Raw genomic sequence first — 25,973 nt, 5'->3', positions numbered from 1 at the left:
TTCCTTTCTTTTCTTTTCTTTTATTTCTTACTTCATTTGAACTGGGAATTCAAAATTTGAACTGGGGACCACCGCCTGCTCCGATCCACATTCAGTGGCCTCTGCCACCTTTGCTGGTGGAGAGATCGCCGCCAATGAGCCTATATCATCAGGAATCTGAACGGATCCCTAAAAAAGTGGCAAATTGTCTTTACTACTGGCCTCTCCCACCACCGACAATGCCAGAGAATTCATACTGTCCTCAGAAACCACCTTAACTCCCACCGAATAAATGTTAGAATCTACCCTTAAGTTAATGGACTAAGGAATAGATTTCCACAAAGGGGATATTACCAAGGCGGAAGCAAAAGCCAAACAGTGTGAATGATTCCCAAAAAGCTGGGATTCTAGGACCTGGCCCAGGTGTGATCCCAGAATCTCCACCGTGGTAGCAGACCAGGCATGAAGAGGAATATCATAAAACCTCAACCGAACCGATCTAGCACCCGTATTGTAAACAGGGAACAGGGCTGGAGGGAAGAAAGATAACCCCCAAAAGCCTCACCTCCACGACGAAGGATAGAGGTGGCCTGAAATTCAGAGTCAAACCGGAACAACATATCCACGGTACTAATGGCAAAAGGCTTTTCCATCTCTGGCAGGCCCCAGAAATGTTTAGCCCAAGCCCCAAAAATCTTCCAAAAGCCTAAGAACCAGATTTTAAAGATCCAATAAGGCAGCTCTTAAGGTTTTTCTTTCTATCTTGCACTACAGAACCTGGTACATCCAAACATCGATCACCATCGCAAGCTGCAGCTGGGAACTTTTATGTCTCCAAACTAAATTAGTGTTCTCTCGATGTCGAGATTCGGAGCACTTCCTGTACAAGGTACGAGAACCAAGGTTTCTGTAATTGCATTTTAAGCACATCCAATCACTTCAATTCAATAATGGTCTTCGATTTGATTCCACTGCTCTACGACCAGGAGTTTTCCTAGCTTCGAAATCCAACCTTCTCCCCCTTGTGTCCCAATCTTCAAACTCCCCAGAGAGCCAGCATGCGAATGCGGTGGGGGCCAATGAGACCAAAGAGGTCTTTCTGCCATGGATCCTTGCCCAAGAGAATAGAGAGCTCTTCTGCAACAGAGGTTAGAAATCCTGAGGGATTCAAAAACTTCCATGGTGAAGTAGCCTCCATCTAAGCAAGACAGATAAGGATCTGAAAGTCGCTCAAGGTTTGTACCGCAAACGCAGAGAAAATCCGACGATTGAGAACCTCCCGGTGGGATGTTCCGGCGACTTCTAAACACGTCCCCCATAGTCATTTTTCTTTTTTAAATTGGGATGCATAACACATACGTATCTGGAATATGTTTGGAACATATATGGATCATATGTGTCGTCAGATCGACGATCTGGGAAGTCTGGATTAAAGAATCTAGTCATCCATCTTGATCGATGTCATGTGTCTGTGTCTCCTCCGTCGCTTGTACACTCAGAATCCTAAGTTTGGATCCCCATCTGGAGAGAGAAACTTACGAGGCCTTCTAGTTTATGCTTGGTTATCAGAAATGAAGGTTGTAAGATCATCTTCGAGTAAGTCTTGGATGAGCCTCGCGAAAGGTTGATGCAAGTTAATGATTTTTTTTTGTTTTAACATCTCGGAGCTATATATTATTGCCTAACTCTGGTCATTGAATCAAATTAAACTTTGATGAATAACTAATTGATTTCTTCTCTTTCAGTCAATCTTTTCCCCTCCCCTAGTTTATTAATAATACTGCGACTTCTTCCAATGCATAAAATAAAAAATCCAATGGCTTTTTCTGCAAACCCACAAGGCCTTTCTTGCTACATGTGGATCTCGTGAAGAATCAGTGGCCTATCACCTCCACGTGTACAACCTTATTACATACACCTTCTCACATTGGTGTCTGCTACACTATGTAACGGTCCTACCTGTCAATGATCATCAATTAATACTAATCATCCTAGTAGTTAAAAATCCATCCTCATAAGCATGAAACTAATAGTAAATGTGCAGCCAGCACAATAGCATTTATATCCATTACTTGATCAAAACGTGTCACCACGAGCATCTACATAAAATAGGTGGGAATAAGAAGAAAAGCTACAAGACCAAACCAATATCTAGTGACTACAGTAGCTCATTCTTCCAATCATAATGTTGCTTGAATGGATTCTTTCAGGGTGAGGAATGTGAGATTATGTGCTACAGGTGAAGTGTTTCTATGCCAGATATTAATTCTGGGGCATAAAGAACAATTAAGCGATTGTTTCGAGAAGAAAAACCGAGCTCTCTGTTTCTAAGGTTGTATCTCAAAGTGTTTCTCCTTTTTTTAATGATTCTCAAGTGTTTGTCTTTCTTGTTAGTCTAGTAATGAAATTTTTTGGGAGACATGTATTTATGGATAGTGACCTGGGTGGCCTAAATAGTGACACTGTCATGTTATGTTGGAGATTCAACGGAAAGGTAGAGTGATGTTCTTTGTGAAGAAAGAAGTAGCAAGAATTTTAAAGGTCAGATCAATTTCTAGATGCAATTTTGGCGTGGTAAAAATGTAATGATTGAAGCAACTAGCTTAATCGCGAAAATTTGGATTTTATTTTTCCTTGATAAAGGTTTAGGCTGCAGATTCAATGACCACTGCTGTTATATACTTACTACTACTTGCTTGTTGCATGTTTTTGTTGTCTTACGTAAAATACTGTCCTTAAGAGTATCTTTTTCACTTTAGCTTTTGATTAATGGATTCCTTTATTCCATCAGAAGGAAAGAAGTACCGTGATGATGGATCTTTGAACTGCTGTTATATACTTACTACTATTGGCTTGTTGCATGTTTTTGTTGTCTTACGTGAAATACTGTCCTTAAGAGTATCTTTTTCACTTAAGCTTTTGATTAATGGATTCCTTTATTCCATCAGAGGGAAAAAGGTACCTTGATGATGGATCTTTGAACGTTAGCATAAATGATATTATTTTCAGCTGCAGCTCTACTTTTTCGTATCTCATTCGGCTTGTCTCATATGTTTCACTAGGGCGTATGTGCTTATTTTCTTCAGATTTCAATAGCTCACAAGCCTGTTCACTTGCAGGATGGGGAAGCTTATGCATTCCTTCTTAATGTTCTTGCACCAGAGCATTGTAGCCCAGCCACATTGGATACTAAGGATCCCACTGAAAGGGCAAAACTGATAATTGAACATACAGAGAAAATGAATTGCAAAAGATACCTAACTCCAAAGGACATTGTTGAAGGCTCGACAAATCTGAATCTTGCATTTGTTGCTCATATATTCCATCACAGGTAAGGCTACATTATCTCACTTCTACTTCAGATTCTTTCAAAGTTGGATGCTACCCCTAATATACATTTATCATTCTAAAGAGTCCACTTTATGAGTCTGCCTTTGCTTGCTCCTAAATTTGCCACGGTTATATGGCCTGTGTTTGACTAACTGCCTGGTGAAGTTTTAAGAACTTCAGTTCATCCTTTGATGAATACTTTTATCCCAATAATTTCGTATAATGTTCCAGGTGTGTTTTGAGTTTATTGGTGAGTCGAGAATCCATAGACATTTGGAAATGTGCTTAGGCCTTAGGCTGATTCTTATTATTTGTCGATCACAAGTCCTTACATCTATAGCATCAAATGCATGTGCTGGATTCTAGTGTTTCAGTTGCCAGGCCACCACATGTATTGATGAATATCCGTTCAAATCCATTTAAGACTTTTATAGGAAATGTTGGCGTTTTCAGTATTAATTGCTGAAGCATGAATCCTAGAATGAGAAATTTAGCCACTCTTGCACGTTGCGATTTGACATGGTGCTCGAGTATGCAACCGCCACATGCCTAAAATTTAGGCGGCTTGTTTGGTCCTGATGATGTAATGGCTTCTATTTGAGACAGAACCATGAAAACAAAATATGGAATACAAAGTGGATAGTACTCCTATCCTAGAATTAGTTCCAGGATGAAAAAATGAACGAACTTGTTGCTTTTCAGCTGTGTTGCATTGTCTCTTCTCTTATTCTCAATTGGCATTGCTGAAACAATTGGGAATGGGAAGCCATCACCGTGTATCCAATAAATTATAACTTTAAAGAATTTAAATTTGTTAATGGTTCTCACAAACAAGACATGTGCAATACCTCTGCAATATGTAGACAATGTGGTCCTCATGAAAGGACCACATCTAGGCCTCTGAGGAGGGCATTGCCCAAAGAATAGCTTCATTTATTAGCACAACAAGGCAAGCATCTCACCCTAGAAATCTCGCCAAGAGGATTTAATGGTAATCAAATCTTGATATTTCTAAAACTGCTCGTCGTAGTCAGTGCTTAGAATTTTTTAAGAGAGTCAAAGAAGAAGGAAGCGGGGGGAGGGATTGGTTCTGCGATATTTGCTCTTATTGGAATTTTAAGTGGAGGCGATCTTGTCGTTGGGATAAACAACATACCCGGGATCCCGTGAATGGAGCTAACACTCGAAAAACTTGGAGGTGCGTAGAGAAAAAAAGCGTGAGGGATCTAAAATGGCAACTGGGTGATTGGAATTGTCCTTCCTATAATTATCTCAACTTTAGATGGCGAGTCAGATGCCGGAGATGTCGAACGAAGACAAAGGACGATATCTCGCCTCTAGGCGAGAAAATCAACCCGAAAATCGGTTCGGTTAATAGTGTAGGTGATCGATGTTCCGATTCTAGGGTCATCTTTGAATCTCCTGGGAGAAATACCCCGGTCCTATCTATCTCAGGAAAGGACGTAGTCTCAAGGTTAAACTCTCTTAAAAGTTGCTTAATCGGGAAAAGAAAGGATATCTCTGGGACTCTTTATGATCTCTGGGTTTGGGCTTAAGAGAGTTTGGAACCTCCCGCTGTTGGAACGCCCATGTATTTTATTTAAGGATGAAGTATTATTTATTCTTGAATCGGAGGAGGAGGCTGTAGTGATCCTGGACAAAGGTAAGGAGATGTGGGAGGATCAATTTCATTCTCTCCTCTTGGAATAAAGATTTCACCCCTAGAGGAAATTTGGGTCAATTTCTATGGCATTCCCCTTCATGTATGGGCCACATCAACAGTTGAAGCTGTAGGTAATCTTTTTGGTCAAGTGTTAGAAGTGAACATGGAAGGGAGTCACAATCAATGTATGACTTTTGTGTCCACTAAAATTCTCACCCCTTGGTGGAGAATTTCGCCGTCTTCGATTCAAGTCGAAATCACTGGTCAATGTTATACAATTGGTATTGAATCTCAGAGTTACAGGCGTTTGTTGGTTCCTGAGACTGAGACTGAGGCTCCTCATCCTCATCCTCAATTGAGCAAGTCCCCATCCCCACCGGACTTTGGCCCCTCTCAGAAAAAGCTCCAGCCTTCTTCGTCGGAAGGTTGAGGGGCCGTTGAACCGTCAGAGCCTGTCCCATCAAATTCAAATTTCAAACCCCTGTCAGAAGCGTCAGCCGTCGCCAGTGGCTTGGTTTACCCTTCCTTCAGCAAAGGGTTAAAGTTAAAGGGGACCCATCATAAGCGCCTCCCTGGCCGTGTCAGTTCTTTTCGCTCCTGGTCTAAGAAAGGAAGATTTGTGGATGTAAGAAAATCTTGGAGAGCCATTAGATCTGGGAGTCATAACTACTCATTGGACAGGTGCAGCTCAAAAGATGGTCTTGTAAGGAATGTCAGACCTAGAGGCGTAGTCATGGGGTTTCAGGGCAGGCTCCTATCCAAGAATTTTTTATATGAAAAAGTAGGTCCTACCCTGGACCCGATTTCAGAACGAGAAGTGGTATCCTTGAAAAAGAATGACAGCTCAGGTAGGGCCACCCTGGCTGGCACCTTATGTGGATGAGGTGCCCCATAATTCTTAGGCTGGGCCAGATGAGAATCGCTTGCGGAAAGGGTGTTTGTATATTCAAGTCTCTGGCCTTGGGGATTGAAACGATGGTGAGGTGCTGGGTAGTGAAGTAATTAGCCTATTAATAAAAGGACTATCAATGTGAAGTCTGGGAAGTAGAAAAGGTTTGCTCTTATTTCCTAGTTTGCGTGGGTTCCTACGATGCCATAGTCATCTATACTTTAAAAGGGAAAATCGTCTCTGTCGTTTTCCAATGATGGCAGTAGGTGGAGTCTGTCTTGGGAAGATGCGCAAGGGACGAATTGCCCAAAGGAAATTAATATTCTTGGCAGGTGTAGTTTCTTAGTTAGTTTATTGGATGTGATGACAAAAGAGTGGATATTGTATCTTGCAAGTGAGGATGGATGGTCAGGTGCCCGGCCAGCAGGAATCCTCATCTTGTCCAGGGGGGCGTCGGAGAAACCTGTTTATGGAAATCATGGTTCTGGAAAACATCCTCCATAAGACAAGACAAGAAGGATGGTTTCTGATGAAAAATTAGCCTCTGCTAACAAATTTCTAGAGAATAGTAGGAATCAACAGCGAACTTGGGTTGTCTCGAAGGCGATGGTTATATCCTATTTGGAGGTGGAAATCGAACTTCGAAGAAGCCTGGGGCTTCTTCATAGGAACCCAGCACTTTATTGACGTCTTTTTTACAAAGTCTCCTTGATGATCTTGGTAAATGTTCCCATTAGTTGACACTGCTTTTCAATTTGGAGGTGATATCAGGCTGGGGGCCTTATTGAGATGGGTACGAGATATGTATTCATCGTGTTTTGGTTCTGTTTGGAAAGATGGGCTGATTCCCTGAAATTCCCTGATCGTAGGAAAATGTGGGTGGAATGTCCACTATAAGGCTCTGGGTATGGATCAGATAAGCTCCTGTCCCTTTTGGAAGGTATAACCTTAATCTTGACTTAAGGTTATCCTGGTCAGGCCTCTTTGATACTACGTAATGTAAGTGGGACCCCTGGTCCCCTTTGTAACTACTATAATAACAATAAAATTTGTCATTTTTCAAAAAAAAATCTTGATATTTCTATTCCCCACATGATTTCCCTGTTGAAACCTCTAACTAACCCTTTCACAATTTCCAAGAAAATTAGGGAGACTTTTGATTATTAGGTATACCTGATTATAGGTCATTTTTCCATAATTTTTTGGGTATAGTGGAAGTAGCAAATAAGTTCATGTGTAATATCCAATTGCATTAGACATGTAACTCAATTGTTGCTGGCTATCTAGGTAAGTAACCAGATTTGTTTCCTGAAAATGAAAGGTGGGAAACTCAAAGATAGTTTTTATATACTTGGTACCCTAAAGTTGGTGTTTGTGGTGTAGTGTAATGGTTGTTCACCATTCTAACCCTATCAAACTCAACTTTGGGGGTTGAGCCCCACAACTAAATCGTAAATGGAATGTGTTGTGTGCTACAACTTGAGGTCACAGGTCCAATCCCAAGTTACCTATCTGTTGTCAAAATATTGAGTAATATAATGAATCAAATTGAGTAGAAAAACCTGTGAAAATTTAGAGGTTGTAACAGGGGACGATGCAGAGGTTTTAATAATTGCATGTTTATAATTTAGGAGCAATATAGGTTTTACATTTCGTACTATGGATTTTACATTCCTATAATTTAGGAGCAATATATGGGTTTTAACTCAACAGAATAACAATATGAAATCCCAAGTCAGCATAAACGGATCTTAACTAATCAACAAACAAGTTTTTTCTAAGAAATGCTAAGCATAAGATAAACTAAATTTTCTCAAAGAGTATCATGGGACCATCATACAAACCATATTCTAATTTTTAAGTGTCCTTGATTTTTTTTTTTTTTTTACGTTCCTTAAGTTATAGGAGGGGGTATCACAGTCTTTTTCTGTCAATATCACTTGGTTTCTTTAAGTTATAGGTGCTTAAAATAGGGCTCACATGTTTATATGAAAAATCTTAAGGGTGTTTGGTTGCGCAAAAGTCGGGATGGCTTAGGGGTTTTGCTTGGCATTTGGACACCACATCAGCAAAACCCCTTGTTTGGTTGCCAATATAGCTTTGACATCTTGGAGACTCCTAGGTATGTCTCCCGGATAATAATTACATGTCTAGTGATGTGTCACCCTTGTCCCCTCCCTATGATATCCAAGCCAAAATCCATGAAAAATGTAAAATTTAGCGTGGGTGGGAATGATGCTTTTTTCTGTCTCTTCCTTACCTCTCTTCTCTCTTCTCTTTATTGGCACCCGTACCACTACTATACAAGGTTTACAACCAAACGCTACTCACCACTTTTCTCTGAGGTAAGTTTTAGCCAAATCCAATGCTTGTCTCCTCCCTATACTTATTCCACTACTCTCCGAGTCTATGCTGCGCAACCAAACAGACCCGTGATAGGCAAATTTAAGTCATTTGTGCTTAATCACTTAAGTAACCATAAGGGCCCACATCGCCACATAAGGGAGCCATTGGATTTGTGAGACTTGAAGTGAGTTAGTTACCATGATGGGTTTAAAGAGTCCTAGTTTATTTGTAGTAGGATTAGTTAGAGTCCATTAATGAGAGTCTTCCAGTCAGTAGGAGTTGTCGTAAGTCATTTGACACAGTGCAAACCCAAAGGGTTCACCATTATACCGCAGAACCTTTTGGAGCTTAATGGGTTAGTCACCAGGTAAGTTGAACAAAAACCAGTCCCACTTTCAAATTAGGCATTCAAGAAATTCATCAATTCTTGCTAAGAAATTTTCTTTGATTTAACCTCTGAGATAATTCAACAGTAAGTCTAAAATTCTCCTAAAAAATGCATTGAAAATAAGGTCAACATCAAAGATAACAATATATATAAGCGGGACAGCAACATGAATATGGTCTGCACACAATCTGAAAATAAAGAACATATTTAGTTTAGAGCCTAAACTAACCTCCTACATAGGATAAACAATGCCCGGAATAAAGGGCAAAGGTATAAGCCCAAAGGGTGTCGGTTAATCAAAATATAAGTCCAAATGGGCTTAAAATCGCAAAAAATCAAATCTCATCGGTAGATAGGCACATCGACCTCAAACCCTGTGTAAAGGGGTCCAAGAGAAGTTGCAGAGCAGCCGGGAAGTCAATCAGCTGAAGTAGACAGCAGCCGCCACCAATGAATAGAGCCAAGGAGGGGAGAATATGATGTACAGATAATCACGCAAACAGCAAGGTATAGAGGAGAATCAAGAAAGGAGTAAAGTAGCAAGAATCAAGAAAAGAGAGTAGAGAGGAAGGATGAGGGGGCTGTAAACAGTGAAGTTTCAGCCTGAATAAGGGAGATAAAGTCAAGGGGTATGCAAGGACCCAAGGAATGATGATAGGGGACTGTTGGGTGCAGTCAAGGCTAAGAATAGGCTGGCCGACAGTCCCTGGACAGTGTCTTTAATACGGCGCTTGGAAGAGAGACTTAATTAATCTCACGTCCGGGGAGATATCCTCAAGAACAACAGAAGAATAGGGGAAGAAGAAGACTATTTTTCATTGATGCCCAAATTGAAGATTACAGCTCGTTTTTATCATAAAGACTTTTCCTACATAATATAGATCTCCTATTGAAAATAGAATAAGACAACTACTATAAATTCTACTGAATATAGAAGAAGGAAACTAAAAACATTCTTGCTGTAAATATAATAAGAAAACTACTAAAAATACTAAGATAATTATAGAAGGCTAAAGATATGTTCGTATCAATTTCCCTTCTCCTTCAAAATGACCTTGTCCTCAAGGTCTAAAATTTTGCAATTTTTGCTGAAAGTCACGCTAGTGTCATCATGTGGCATCATCTGGATAAGATTCGTAGTGATATTTGCTGCCTGTAAGGAGCATGATTGTGCTAGCATTCCTTTGCTCATCTGTTGAGAGTCCATTGTTTGAACATCACCCGAAGTGGAACCCCGTAAAACAAGTTTCTTCCCATCACGAGAAAACTCCATACGTAAATTTGCAAAATCCCACGTTTTGGGCCTAACGTTGTCAACCATTGTACCCTTAGAACCATGTCGTAGCCGCCTAATGGCAATAAACGTGCCTCAACACAAAAATTATTTCCACGCATTGTCCACTGAAATTCACGACAGATCCCTGTATTAAAAAGTCGAGTACCATCCGCAACAGTCACCGGCAAGGGATTTGTTTTCTGCGTGACACAACCGGATCATTTCACCACTTGTGGGTCCAGAAAGTTATGTGTGCTCCCGGAATCCACAAGGATCATAATCCGCATTTTTTTACAAACCCCTTAATACGCATAGTTGGGAATGACGGCGAGCCTGTGAGTTCGAACACAGATATCTATAAATCCGCTGGTGGAACTTCTTCAGGAGAAATATCAGTATCTTCCATTTCTGCCTCAACCTCGTCGTTATCACAACCTTCTAATAGAAATAGTTGGGGTCGCTTATAACGATGTCCCGGTACAAACTTCTCATCACAGTTGTAGCAAAGGCCTTTTTCTCGGTGTTCCATCATTTGTTTTTCGGTGAGGTGTTTGATGGGAGGAAAGCCATTGTTACCATCAAATTGAGGTTTCGAACCTGGCCATGAAGGCAATAGAGCAGGTTTAGGAGGGGGTCGTGGACGACGGTTAATAGCATCAATCGATTCCTCCTCTAACCCAGCCAACTCAATAGCTTGATCAAGAGTTGTAGGCTTGAGCTTTTGTACACCTGGTCGAATCTCATCTTTAAGTCCCGCAAGGAACGCACTTATAAAAAATTGATCAGGAAGATCTTCAGTTTTACTGAAATTTTTTTCAAAACGCTCTCGATATGCTGCAATCCGTCCTAGACTGTCGAAGCCTTATATTATCCGCAATGGGATCTTCGCTCACTCTTGGCCCAAAACGCTGACAAATAGCCCTTTTGAAGACCGGCCAAGAAACAATTCCATGAGTGTGCTCAAACCATTGAAGCCATTGAACAGCTTTTCTTTCTAAGTGAATCGAGGCTAGAGCCACCCTCTACTCCGTATCAATTCCATTAACCCCAAAAAATTTATCACAACGATAAACCCAACCCTTTGGATCATCGCCTGCAAATTTAGGAAAATCGATCTTTGCATAACGGGGCTGGAAAGTACCCGAAGGAGGGGCTGAGATTCGTGGAACGACAATCTCACTCCGATCTACAGTATTACCTTCAGTTTCCGAACCTGCGGGCACATTACGAATAGTTATCGCTCCTAAGCGCCGTAGAATTTCGGTACACTGTGTTGTAGTCGAGGCCTCTAGTCGTGCAAAAGCATCTTGCAACTTTGTGAGCTCTTCCGGATGATGAGAGGCGGATTCGTGTAGTTTAGAAATTGCAGCAGAATGAAGTCGCGATTCTGTTTCGATTTGCTTAAGTCTGGTTCCATCTGCCATGATTATCGATATGCCACCCGAAGATCGTTGGCTCTGATACCACTTAATACGGCGCTTGGAAGAGAGACTTAATTAATCTCACGTCCGGGGAGATATCCTCAAGAACAACAAAAGAATAGGGGAAGAAGAAGACTATTTTTCATTGATGCCCAAATTGAAGATTGTATCATAAAGACTTTCCTACATAATATAGATCTCCTCCTAAAAATAGAATAAGACAACTACTATAAAATCTACTCAATATAGACGAAGGAAACTAAAAACATTCTTGCTGTAATATAATAAGAAAACTACTAAAAATACTAAGATAATTATAGAAGGCTAAAGATATGTTCGTATCAGACTTCTGGAAGTTATATCTGAAATGTAAGGGGGTAGTAGGGTTATGGTTAACGAAAAGGAAGGGAAGATAGGGAGGAGGTGAAGGGAGAACAAGCTAGTGGTATGGATAGCGAAAAGGGAAGGGGAGATAAGGAGGAGGTGAAGGGAGAACAAGTAGAGAGATGGGGGAGACATGACTGGGCAGTAAGGACTGCTGTCCAGTCGTGCAACAGTCCAGAGATAGAAAACCGTGGACAGGGGAGGAGGAAAAGAAGAATAGAAAAGAGAAGGAAGAAGAATACGAAAGAGGAAGAAAAGAAGGGGAAAAGAAGAAAGAAAAAAGGAGAAAAAGAGAAGGGAGAAGGAAAAGAACAGAGAGGAGGGAAGGGGGAAGAAGATAGGAGGGAGGAGGAAGATACAAGGGAGGAAGAAAAAAGTAGGGAAGGGGGTCTCACGATCAATCCTTCAGTTTTCCTCTGCTCTTGGCCTCTTTATACATCAAAACTCGTTGGCAGACTCCCATCCTATTGATGGACACCGAGTCCAATCAATCCATGAATGCTACCACATAGTCAAAATCCTTATATTCCAATGTACCCTCTTTATTGATGAAAGAGGCCCCTACACTCACCTCAAGATTCACTTCCACTCCAAAGATACCAAGGAAGTTAAACTCTAAAGGGTTATCCCCACGCCAAAGTTCGTGTTTGAATCACACGAGCAAACTACGCTTGCCCACATGATGTCAAGTTGTCACACTCTGATACCTAAAATCATCTGCGGACTCCCAATCCCCAAAGCTTGCACCCCATTTCACCACATTCACCTACCCCAAAGTTGCTCACGCTCCTCTCCAAATCTCTCTAACCAATTAATGGTGCTTTGCTCATCTGCTTGAGTCTTCGAATGCTCATCCCCCGTTTTTCTGTAATTAGTTCTTCCTCCTTCTACTTCAGAGGTACCTGTCGACTTTCTTACTACTTCTCGTACTCGTTCTTATAGTAGGGCCCATCCTATCTCTTTTGTTCTTTCCTATGATTCTCCCACTCCTGTTTTTCGCTGTTTTGTGTCTTCATTGTCTTATGTTTCTTTGCCATAGTCCTTGCCTGCGGCACTTAATCACCCGGGGTGGCAGGCAATTATGGATCTTGAGATGGAGGTCCTTCAAGCCAATCAGACATGGGATTTGGTACCTCTTCCACCTGGTGCTCGTCAAATTTGGCTATCTTTGGGTTTACACAGTTAAATATTTGTCTGATGGGTCTCTTGAGCGCCTTAAGGCACGCTTGGTTTCCAAAGGCTATACTCAAACATTTGGCGTGGATTATGGTGAGGCTTTTTCTTCGGTTGCGAAGATACCCTCTGTTCGTGTTCTCCTGTCTCTTGCTGTCAACCATGGATGACCTTTACATCAGTTAGATGTCAAAAATGCATTCCTTCATGGTAAGCTCACGGAGGAGGTATTCATGGAGCAACCTCCTGGGTATGTTTCTCAGGGGGAGATGTCCTCCTACGTATGTCGATTGAAGAAATCCATCTAGGGCCTCAAGCAGTCCCCTAGAGCATGGTTTGGGAGGTTTAGTGATGCTATCATGTGTTTGGGATGAAGCACTGTCCAGTTGATCACTCTGTCATCAGCCATCAGTCTGCAGTTGGTTGTGTGCTATTGATAGTCTATGTTGATGACATCATCGTTACCGACAATGATTCAGTGAGGATCCAGAAATTGAAGACCTTGCAAAAAAAAAATTCTCTACCAAAGATTTGGGCTGTCTTAAATACTTTCTTGGCATTGAGGTACGTATTCCACCAGGGGGATCTCCCTTTCACAGAGGAAATACGTCTTGGACTTACTTGAGGAGACAAATTATCTTGGAGTGTAACCTACCTCAGTTCCCATGGACCCAAATGTACGATTCACATTGCCACAAATCTGGTCTTCCATGAGAGGACCAAACATATTGAGGTCGATTGCCACTTTAGCAGGCATAAGATTCATAAAGGGAAGATATGCACGGTGTTCACTAGATCAGTGGACCAATTAGATGATATGTTAACTAAGCCATTGAACAAAGCCAAGTTAAGTGACAATTGTAGCAAGCTAGGAATGTTTGACATTTACATTCCAACTTGAGAGGGAGTGTTAGATGTATGTATATGCCTAAGGGCATAATGGTCATGTGTAACATTCTCTCTTTATATATAAATACATAAGTGAGGGGGAGAGATGTCCAACTCACTAATTTTCCTCTTCTCTCTTTCTCTTAACAGCCCTCATGCAGTGAGTAATTTCCCCTCCTGGGAACCATGCCCAAAACCTACAATGGGACCTCTCAATTTTGCCTAGTCAAACATCTCAAAGGCTCGGCTACATTGGGGAAGAGAAAAGGGGACAAGGGATTGTTGACATTGTTCTGTCACAACCTTGTACTGCTTTTAAACAATGCCTCCAGAAGACTCGTTTACTAAAACTGAAAACCAAGTAGAGGAAACACAACTCTACACCCAAGCCCTCCATCACATACCAAAAACCATGCGCCCCATCAAGTAATCAAAACAGCTCAACTTGATTGTCTCATAGGCCTTTCCATATCTAACTTGCACAGAACACCAATGATTCCACTTTTTTGGTAGAAGTCCACACGCTCATTTGTGATTAACGCTGTATCAAGAATATGTGCTCTAACCTAGGGCCGGATCCCCTTTCATAGAAAGCTTGACTTTCTCGGCTCATCTTCCCTAAAAGACGACTCAATCTTCACCTAATCAATCAGATCCAAGGAATCAAACATGATCCCCTCAGGCATGAGGAGAAGGGACCCCTCCAATGAGTATAGCCTCCGACGGGTATAGAGCCTTATAGAAGTAAATGATCTCATCACAGAGAACTCCCTCAATTGTCAAGGCATGGATGCAATTCATCTTCCTAGCGCTGGCAATGCAGTGAAAGGATGTGATGTTCTTGTCCTCCTTTTAACCACTTGTATTTTGATCTATGACACCACTTAGTCTTCTTCAAAATTATCTAGCATTAAAAGCTGCCTAGCTGCCCATTTGATCTCCTACTTGACTTTTCTAATAATGCATTAGACATTTGCACACTTGTTTTCTGTGTTAAAAGAGTGTCTAACTTTTTTTTTTTTTTGAAAGTTAATCCATTCCATTAAAAAAGATGGTACAAACAGGGGGGAACAAGGTGTCCCCACACCATGATTATAGGATCTTATAATGCCACCATTACAACAATAACCAAACCCAAATTAAAACTAAGGATCGTCCACCAGGATCGACAGAATTATACGTGTATCCTCCAGACGAGCCCCCTCTTTAGCAACCACATCCGCAGCAGTGTTAGCAGTACGATGTCTATGCGAAAGTTTTGGTCCGATCATGCAAACAAGATCCCGAATCTCACCGATGATATTCGAAAGCCGCCACGGACTTGGACATTGACTCGATGCCCAAGCGATAACATTTGCGGAATCGCCAGTGGACCCAAATTGTGATTGCCATACCAACGTAGACCAAAGAGAAGAGCTCTGGCTTCCGCCTCATTAGCATCACAAATGTCAACAGGAACGGAATACGACACAAGTAAACTTCCCCCCTTATCCCATATGATACCACCAATACCCGCCACCCCCGGGTTACCCAAGGAGCAGCCATCAATGTTCAGTTTCACCCACCCATCCTCCGGAGGAACGCACGAGGGAGCAATGATGGTACGAAGCCTTCTCTCAGAAGAAACCGTTTGCCAATGACGAATAATATGGCCAATCGAATAAGAAATTCCAGCCTTAACTTTAGACCAGGTGGCAATGCAAATCTTGATGTCTAGAGCGATATGAGTCCATGAACGAGCCTTATCCTGAAAAATCCTCTTGTTCCTCTCATTCCATAGATGACATATTACCGCAGATGGAATAGAAGACCACCTGGTACTGCCAAAACAGCCCGCAAAAGCCGCCACCCCCCCCACACACACACTCACACACCGAAAAAGCAGAACAAATTCATCCAAATCGAATAAGAATACGGGCATAGAATGAGAAAATGATCAAGAGTCTCCTCTGCCCCCCGACAAAGAACAAACCACGATGCCATTCGGATACAATGTCTTTTCAGGCGATCGCAAGTTTTTATACATCTATGAGAAACTGTCCAAGCAAAAGCATTAATACGGGGCGGAATGAAAGATTTCCAAATCCTACCACATTGGGAGGGAGTCAAGAGTCCGTCATTCATTCGGTTAAAAAAAAACGCACCAAAAAAACCTTCCGAATCCGGGATCCAAATCCACTCATCCTCTCGAAATGGCAAAAAATACGTGGTAGCAAGTAATCAAAGAAGAGAAGTAATAAAATCCACAATTTCAGTCCTTAAGATTTCTCCGTAGTCTAATATCCCAGGACATAATAGCGCCACCCTTACTGCGCTGGATATAATCCGACCCCAAGGATGGCTGATTGCAGGCCAGAAGGAACAAACCCGGAAACCAATTCTTCAATATTGTAGACCCCAACCATATGTCTTCCCAGAATCGCACAAAAATCCCCCTCCCAGCCTTGAACCGAACCAGCGGTTGGAAATCAACGCGTGCATAGTTAACAGATTTCCATACACCCGAACCCTTTCCCACTGCCGGTCGATTGGAAACCCAATCCCCCATCCCCTCCCATACTTTTCCCCAATAATCTGATGCCATAAGACCTCCTTTTCTACCCCGAAACGCCAATGCCATTTTCCGAGGAGAGCCATATTTCCTATGATTTGGTGGACACTTTGAATTTATTGCCGACACACGTGTCGTGTCGTGTCCTACACGACACCCGTGTCCACACGTGTCGACACTCCTTTAGACACTTCTAAGTGTACTGCTAGAAGTGTTAGTAACTTTGTATGTATGTACGTGTATGAGTGTGCCACTATTTCTAGATTTTTAGGGGATTCCATGTCAGATACCTCATATCCTTATCGAAACCCGGCACACAAATCTATATCCACAAAACATGATTATATGTACTTTCTATTTTAGTCGTGTCCCCGTTTCTAAATTTTGGGAGTTTGCCGTGTCTGACACTCCGTATCCGTGTCGACACACGACACTAGTGTCCGTGTCCACAGATCATAGCTTATTTCGTAATCGAACTCTCCCAATGCCAATTCAACCCATCCTCTTGGATCTGCCCACTTTGTCCCACTTCAACAAATGCTTCAATTTTTTCTTATTTCCCTCCATGCCTTCCCATAGGAAATCCCTTTGAATTTTCTCTATTCAGTCAACCACTTTAGCAGGTATTTTATAAAGCGACATAAAATGCACAGGCATATTAGATAGAGCAGCTTTAATCAAGGTTATCCTACCAAAAGAGTGGAACTTGAATCTTTAAGTATAATATAAGGATTGTTCTACTAAAATTAGTTTTTTGAACTGAGGTACAGTAAGAATTCAATAAAGTGCCATTGAACAAGATTTGGAAAATGGTATTCTTTGCACTATTCTTTTGAGATTTGGTCCGAGGGATGACAATGAACTCTTCCTTTATTTCATTGTGAATATAATAAAAGCTGGATACATAAAACTGAGAAATGCACTTGGAGTTTTTCATGTTGGTTATATTTCTATGAACCTTGACTTCTTGAATGCTTTGTTTACAAATATGTCCATTCAGCATTGCACGGTATCTTAGTTCTGAGTGATGGGTAGTTACAACGTTCATCTGAACTAGCTAGCCTAGGTTATTAATATTTCTCCATGGGCTCATTTTATTTCCCATCAAATACGGAAAACAATTTTTTTTCAGTAGGTCAGTATGACATAAATCTAACTCTTGAATTTTTATAAACTGGTGTCAATCAACAATGAATGCATAATATTTGTAACTTTTTAGATGAATAGGCTTCGGTTGCACAATTTTTTTTTTTAGTTTCATGACTTTTATCAGGTTCCTCTGTGTTTTTATGATATTCATATGCTAATTATCGCTTGTTTGGTGATTAAAAAGTGTGAATACTTATGGCAATTGAGCTTTTATCTTCTTTGCAGGAATGGTTTGTCGATGGATAGCAAGAAAATCTCCTTCGCAGAGATGATGCCTGATGATGTGCTCGTATCTAGAGAGGAGAGAGCCTTCAGATTGTGGATCAACAGTCTTGGAACTGCTACATATGTTAATAATGTATTTGAAGATGTCAGAAATGGGTAATCTTGCAAATTTCATGCATTATCAGGGCGGCTTCTCCATGCCATCCAAAAAAAAAATCAGGGTGGCTTCTCTATTGATGCTAAATGGTATATTACAATGTGTGCAGATGGGTTCTTTTGGAAGTGCTAGACAAAATCTCTCCGGGATCAGTTAACTGGAAGCAAGCAACAAAACCTCCCATAAAGATGCCATTTAGAAAAGTAGAAAACTGTAATCAAGTTGTAAGGATTGGAAAACAGTTGAAATTTTCCCTAGTTAATGTGGCTGGGAATGATATTGTCCAAGGAAACAAGAAGCTCATACTTGGTAAGTGTACTCTTATTGTAAATGACAGATTATATTTGGTAAGCGTAGTCTATCTTAAATAACTTGGATTATTGCTGACAGAGTATTTGTCCTGTTATTATATTGGGTGCATAAGTGAATCACAAACTGTTATGGTGAACTGAACCAAAGACCTGCTATTTGTATTCAAACATCAATTAAAATGATACATGTTACGGATTATGTTTTATTTTGACAGATCCTAAAGTTAGACGCATGGCTCAAAACCTTATCTATACAAGAATAAATTTTTATTATTTAAGCATACATGCATATTAGCCGACCCCAACTAGTTTGGGACAAAGGCTTTGTTGAGTTGAGTTGAGTATGCATACATGCATATGTTTTATGTATGTATATGCATCTGTGTATGTGTATGTGTATTCAGTAATGTGTTATAAACTCCATCCTAGCCTTATCTTGCTCCGACAAAAGGGGCTCCCTGTCACGCTTGGAACATGGCTTATACCATACCCAAGATAATCCACATTAACCTGCCCAAAGATGGGAAGGCTGAAATAGAGTTGTTCTCCACAAAATCCAAAGAACGAGAAACCACTGCAAGATCCACATTATTCACTCATCCTACCAAGTCAATATCTGGAAATACTATAACTCCGGTAGTTAACCAACTCTGTGAATGGAGCTTCAGTTTTTGTTCCTTAGAAGAGAACCTCCATAAAGCTCCATCTTCTAATTGCGCTCTCGGTGCCATTGGGCCCTCTTATATTCCGTGAGATTAATCTCATTAGTTCATTCTACGCAACGCTATTCTTTCTTAATCAACCAACCGTGCACTCGTTCCCTCACATCAAAAGAAAAAGAAAAGATCCCCAGAAATTCCAGTAGAACCTAGCTTCTTCCCAGTGTGAGCTACAATTTTTAGCTCCCTCCTCCCAAACCTACCGTCGTCACTGTTACAGTAGGTCGGAACTCTCCAGGGCAAGAAGCTGAGATCAAGTCTCCTTGCAATCCCCACCACTCTTGATCTTCACTCCTAGCTCCACTACAAGCCTCTCTAGAAAAGCTCAAACCACCAAATATTCATACTCATATGGAATGATCTTCCCAATAGGGTCCAAAGAAACAGGAACATTCTCCAAGTCCAGAGTTGCTTTCCAATGAGTGAATTCAGCCTCTTTTTAGGTCTAGTAACTGGTTTCTAGATCATATCTGTACAGATGTGAGACATCCTGCCCATCGAAGTATCAAATTCCTTGCCTAAGCAGATGAACCCCCTTCAGTGTCCTGAAATTGATAAAGAGGCCCTTGGGAGCGGCCCTTGGAGTCAGAACCCACTTAGTTAAAATAGATGGTGAGACCTACTTAGAGACCTCGATCTCTTTCCCAATGAGGAGGGGTAGTACGATCATTCAGTTTTCATTTGTGGGCATCACTTTCATCAAACAGGTCTGAGAATTTGGCCTCTTCAGCACCTAAACCCTGCACCATCATTTCCCAATAAACCCTAGTAGTAGGCTGATACAGGGGCCTGTTGCCCTCTGAAAACCCCCATCCCTCCTTGTTAAATGAATCAAATTGATCCTTATTATCATCGAGAGCTATTGGCTTCAGGCTATAGGAAGCCCCCCCCAACCATTGCAACCTAGATCTGCCTCTATTCCCATCATCAACACCCTTGAACTCTGAAGCTCTGATGAGGAGGAAGTTCGCTACATTTCTCCCTTTTTATAGATTTCCTTCAAATAGAAAATTGATTAAAAAATCATTTCATGTCCTATTTAGGGGTGCAACTTGCGTCAGGTTGGGTTGAGCTTTTTCTAAAAAATGAATTAGAATCAACCCAAACCCGACCCTGATTTTTTGGTAAAAGCTCAACCTGAATTCCCAAAACTTTACCCAAATTGCACCTTCAGTCTTATTTTGTTCTTTAAGCTTCTTCATTTTGTATCTGAAAATCCTGGTTCAATTAGAAAAGTTACCCATAACACTTGTACGTGCTTCCATCTTTTCCATCATCAATAAATCGTCCAAAAATATGTAGTTGGTATTGGTAGCTTACCTGATATATGTTTTTTTTTTGAATGGTAGCATACCTGATCTATTTTAAGTATCCATTTTCATTGCATATATTCTTTTAATGGGGCGTTCCTTCTTTTCATTATGGAAAGGAGTGTGGTTTATTCCATTTAAACTGTAATTCAACAAGTACTGAATTTCACAAATGAATCAATGTTTATTTCGGTTGCTTCTCTAGGAACTATGATTTTTCAGATTTTCAAGCTGAATTTGATTTTTTTTTAACTGTAACAATAGCAAAATTATTAACAAAAAGTGGAGTTTAAGATCAGTTTACAAGTAGGACAAGATGTCCCCGAGCATATATCTGAAGCTCCCATTCAAACCTATGAAGCTCGTATTCAAACCACCAACCGTGCTCACCAACAAGCTAATATAGCAGCCATCATTGCATATTATTTTCTTCTCTTTTACCTCCGCCGTAACCAAACTGGTTTCTGTACTAGATGATCAAAATTTGATTATAAATTAACCTCGTAATATATCTGTATTCCTATTTTCCCATTTCAGCTCAAATAGGTATTTAACTTTCATTGTTGATTTATTTAGATATTTTGGGAAATGATGTCCTCTCTCTCTCTCTCTCTCTCTCTCTCTCTTAAACGTTATTCGTTAAGTTTTAAAGGTAATGAAAAACGTTGAAGGAGTGAATTTATCCTCCAGCAGTGAACCATTCTCACAAAAACCATCGAGGGAGGGGGATATCATTTCCCTATATTTTTCTTTAATTTACACTAAACCATTCAACTGTATTTCAGCTTATCTATGGCAATTGATGAGGTTTAATATACTTCAACTCCTCAAGAACTTGAGATTCTTCTCCCATGGAAAAGAACTCACAGATGCTGATATCCTAACTTGGGCTAATACCAAAGTGAAGAGCACAGGCAGAGCTTCTCAAATGGAAAGTTTTAGGGTAAGCCCATATCCTTCTCCATTACATGACAAATGTGCTTAACTATGTTTTTCTGAGTCTTGCATTTTTTCTTCAGGATAAGAAACTATCCAATGGGATATTTTTCCTTGAGCTTCTTAGTGCTGTGGAACCAAGGGTTGTCAACTGGAACCTTGTTACAAAGGGTGAAAGTGGTATGGTTTCTTGCAGGTTGCAACTATGCATTTTATTTTGCTATCTGTTCTAATGGGATGGTTCATTTGTTCGAAAATTTTGAATCATTTTCTTGCTACTGTAAATTGAATTTGAAGAAAATGTAAAAGAAATGAACCAACATCCACACATATTGGCCTTCTGAGGGTTATTTTATATGGACAATTCAAATAATCAGCCTAATACCCATCTTTCTTTTCTCGATGTGGCAATGCAGATGAGGAAAAGAAGTTGAATGCTACATATATAATCAGTGTTGCACGAAAGATCGGGTGTTCCATTTTCTTGTTACCCGAAGACATCATGGAGGTAATATCAACTTTTCTAGTTTTCTTGCTTTAAATTCAGAAACAGTCATGAAAACTACTAACTGCACAAAAGAAAACAAACATTTGATGGATATATCCCTTTGTCTTTTTTAAAAATTTCTGTTAGGGGCCATGATTTTTCTTAGAATCTACAATGCAACTCCCAGAAAAGTACCAAAATACTACTTACATTTTTATGGAAAAATCTTAATAAAAGGACCCAATTGTCATCTCTGTCATAAATGGGCAATTACAAAAGCTATTGCTGACTCTTCGAACTTTCTCAAAGCATGGTTATCTGTTTCATTATCTTTTGTTAAACGTTCTTTTCCATTTTCAGTCCACGGCTTTGATCAAATTGCAGAGAAAGAAGCTTTCATATAGAATCTGAGTTCTTTCGAACATGAACAAATGCAGAAAATGGTGTTTTGATTATTTATCTCCATACATTTTTCATTATTCTGCACTGATTATTTGCATTAATTCTGTTCCTATGGCAGGTAAACCAGAAGATGATCCTTACTCTAACAGCCAGCATCATGTACTGGAGCCTGCAGCAACCTGTGGAAGAGTCAGAGTCCTCTGCCGAGGCAGCAACACCAAAAGAACCCTCTTTGAATGGTGACAGTGGAGACAATGGAAGTGTTGCCACTGAATTGTCAAATGTAACCATAGATGACTCTGCATCAGACACCTCACAGATTGAAAGCGCGGAGGCGTCTGTCGAAGAATGATCACGAAAATTCGTAAAACCCACACTTTTTTTTCACTTTTTAAAGGAATAGAAAAGAAAAATGTGTATCAGGTATAAAGAAAAAAAAATTGAGTCTCCATTTAGGTTAATGAAAGATGTAGGTTTCTCTTGCAGCTGCATTCTTTTGACAATCATTTGCATTAATAATGTTGAATAATTAAAAGAAAAAAGTGCCCACATGTATTCTTTGGTTCATCATTCTTGGTGCCCTGTGGATTTCACATTCTTCCTTTTAAATTGGTCTCAAAATCCGCCCCCCCCCCCCCCCCCCCCCCCCCCAAAAAAAAAAAAGAAAACACTAGTGCCTCCTTTTTTTTTTTTAAACTTTCATGAACCTAAACAGACCAATTCTCTGTATTTCTCACTGACTGGAAAATATGGATAACAAACTGAACATGCACAAGTGGGATGATCTACCAGGCTTTTGAGCAGAAAAGCCTGGTAGATAACAGAATAATAAAAATGAGATGAAATCAAATGAGAGAGAAATATAAGTGAGCCTTGAGTGAGGGATTGTAACTCTATTTCATGACTTGTCTTACTTTTTCTACCTATGGAGTCTATACACACTGTCAATCAAATTCTCTCTAGGTGCCTTTCTGAAAAATCTGATTCGTATTGATTCTTTTGTCAACTGAGGAAGAAATCTTGGCGGAATAGAGTACACATTGGACAAGGGTGTGTTAATTTGTCTCCCACCACCTAAACCCCTCAAATACTAGTGATTTTCAGGCAATTCGCAAAAAAATTAAAATTAAAAAAATTAAAAAATTAAAATTAGCCGTTGATATTTTTCAGACGATTGAGCACAAAAAACACCCATTATTTCCACTATGATCTCATGGCGGCCGACAAGATCCAACGGTCCCAAATACACACACATATATGATCACATGACATACAACAAGATTCTAAGGGTCCGAATTACACTGCCCATATGCGCTGGGCTTGCAACCCATTGGACAATTCTAAGCTTCCAATTTGTGGCCACCAAATTCACGGTGAGAAATGAAATAAAATTAAAAATTAAAAATTAAAAAAGTAACTGTAGCTTTCATCATGAAATCCTTTACAAACTGGTGAGTTAAATCGTCGGATGGGGTAAATTGTGCTCCACGGTGATACATCCATCAAGAAATCCTCAAGTTAAGAGGGTTAGAATCATCCAATGCGGTGGATTTTGCCCTACTGAACATCATTGTAAGGCCCGGGAAATAAATGGTTTGGACCCTTACTTGTCAAATTGCTTGATCCATCAAGAGTGGTCTAACTTTTTTATGAATTAAGCTGTTTGATTAGAATTTTTTTTAGCACTTTCCATTTCCTTTCTTTGGAAAGTGGTGCAAGCAAATGGAGGACGAACTTTTTGATTTTTTTTTTCTTGGTCGTGGTGGGTGTGTGTGTGTGCTTATCAGAGGGCCTATAGATTTCTAGGAGCGGAACCGTAGGGGGAGTAAGTCGCTCAGGATTTAAATTGCCTGGAGAATTCCTAGACTACGGGTCACTCTAGGGAAGTCCAGCGGATGGTTATCACTCTAGTAATGCCTGGGACTCTCCAAAGCAGAGATTTCAGAGTAATCAAGGCTTTCAAGTTTTGCGTTAGTCATGCAAAAATGAGGATTTTTAAGTCCCAAAAAAGTTTTACATTCTACTTTTTCACCAATACCATAGGGAGTTTGTGGGCCCCAATTTGGAGGCTAAATAAAAATATTGTGGGCCCCACCGAAATGGGTCCAAGTATTTCTACTCTTATTTATCGATTATCATTTTTTAAACATATCGAACGTCCAATTTGGCCTTAATATTATCAGAAGGAAAATAATCATAAGGGAAGAGATTAGCTGGAGAGAAAAATCACTAGTGGTGTGGTTAAAAGAAGGGGATAACAACATCAAATTCCTCCACAATGGGATAATGGATCCCCCTATCTCAATCCACGTGAGCTCTGAAAGTATCCAGTCGGAGTGCCGTTAACCAGTATAGAAAATGTCGCAGATGTAGAACACACCCTCATCAATCCTCTCCAGCGATCCCCAAAGCCCATCTGCATCATGGTATAATCAAGAAATCGCCAATCGACATGATCGTAAGCTTTCTACAGGTCCACCTGAACAATGATCCCACTATTTCGTTCCCTTTTTATAGTATCCACAACTTCATTGGTTATTAGGATCTTGTCGAGTATTTGATGTTTGTAAACGAACGCACCCTGTTATTTTGAAATGAGATCTCTCATAAGAACCTCAAGTCGGCACACCAACACCTTCTCCAACAGTTTGTACAAGCTGTGAATGAGGCTAATCGGCCGGAAATCCTTCAGCTCAACATCACCATCGATTTTCGGAATGAGAGTTATGAAGGTTGTATTTGCTTCTTTGTTAAGGATCCCTTTCTCATGAAATTCATGCATGAATTCATGAATTCCATGACTTCGAGTTTCATCATGTACCGATATTGTTGGTAGAATACAAATGGGAATCCATACGGACTCGGAGCCTTGTCCTTCTTCATAGATTGTAGCGCTTCTTAGATTTCTTCAATTGTAGTCCATCAACCTTCGATCTCCATGTGTGGGATTGCGAATACAGCTTCTGATAATATTCCCCAATCATCTCCTTGATACGTGCTTTGTCTTCAATCAATACCTCATTCACCTTGAGACAATTTATAAAGTTCATCCGTCTTCTCGCATTATATATCAGGGGCCTCAAACCATGCCGGAATTCAATTAGCATATCACACCTACAGTTCGCGGACGATGCTATTCTATTATTAGAAGATAGTTTGGATTGTATACGAAATATAAGGAGAGTATTCTAGTGGTTTGAAATTGTATTCAGCATGAAGATTAACTTTGCAAAAAATGTTGTGGCAGGAATTAACATGGATAAATCACGAGTGGAGGACCATGGGATGTATGAAGGTTAAGTTGGATTACCACTCGACATGGTATTCCTGAAGCATCAATGTGGGATCCGGTGGTGGAACGAATTGAACACAGATTGGGAAGAAGAAATCATATTTATCTTTCGGTGGACGTATCACATTGATCAAAGCTGCCCTCTTTAACACGCCGGTATATTTCATGTCACTCTTTAAAATACCGGTTAAGGTAGCGAGAAGAATCGAAAAAATTCAAAGGGACTTTTTATGGGATCGCAAGGAACAACGTCAAAAACTGAAACAACTGCCCAAATGGGAGAAAGTATGAAAAGATAAACACTTGGGGGATTAGGATTTGGCCAGATAAGAATTCGCTATAGAGACGGAGAAGGGGGTTTCGGCGATTCGGGATGGAGAAGGAGGCATTATGGCACTAGTTGATAAGGGACCAATATGGATGCGGCTGAAGCGAATGGGAATGCAACGGTCCATCCTCCGGCCTAGGTTCCGGACCATGGAAATCCATCAACACGGCGCGGCAAGCATTTCTGTCTCACATATGATTTAAGGTGGGTCTGGAAAATCAGGTCAGATTTTGGAAGGATCTATGGGTGGGTGACTGTAGCTTAAAAGAAGCCTGATCTTTTCCGAATTTCTCGCAACCCAAAGGCCAAAATCGTGGATCATCTATTGCGTGGAAATGGTTTTGCCAATGTATTTTGGGACATTCGAAT

General features: G+C 40.4%; 1 protein-coding gene across 1 annotated transcript in view; it reads left to right on the top strand.

The window, feature by feature from the left end:
- Window positions 1–22,539, top strand: part of LOC143855492 (fimbrin-5-like) — a 35,196-nt gene extending 12,657 nt beyond the window's left edge. Inside the window, exons 8-14 of the mRNA XM_077365614.1 lie at window positions 3,099–3,310; window positions 17,663–17,818; window positions 17,929–18,128; window positions 20,945–21,102; window positions 21,179–21,275; window positions 21,512–21,603; window positions 22,103–22,539. Of these exons, the coding sequence (XP_077221729.1) occupies window positions 3,099–3,310; window positions 17,663–17,818; window positions 17,929–18,128; window positions 20,945–21,102; window positions 21,179–21,275; window positions 21,512–21,603; window positions 22,103–22,336 (1,149 nt within the window). The 3' untranslated portion in view covers window positions 22,337–22,539. The remainder of the gene's footprint in view (window positions 1–3,098; window positions 3,311–17,662; window positions 17,819–17,928; window positions 18,129–20,944; window positions 21,103–21,178; window positions 21,276–21,511; window positions 21,604–22,102) is intronic.
- The last annotated feature ends 3,434 nt before the right edge of the window (window positions 22,540–25,973 follow it).

Source organism: Tasmannia lanceolata, unplaced genomic scaffold, assembly GCF_043159265.1.
Source record: "Tasmannia lanceolata isolate RefF3 unplaced genomic scaffold, GAP_Taslan_0.1 ptg000003l, whole genome shotgun sequence".
In the NCBI taxonomy this organism is placed as follows: Eukaryota; Viridiplantae; Streptophyta; class Magnoliopsida; order Canellales; family Winteraceae; genus Tasmannia; species Tasmannia lanceolata.
The sequence above is the reverse complement of the archived record's forward strand: the minus strand, read 5'-3'. Positions and strand labels throughout refer to the sequence as shown.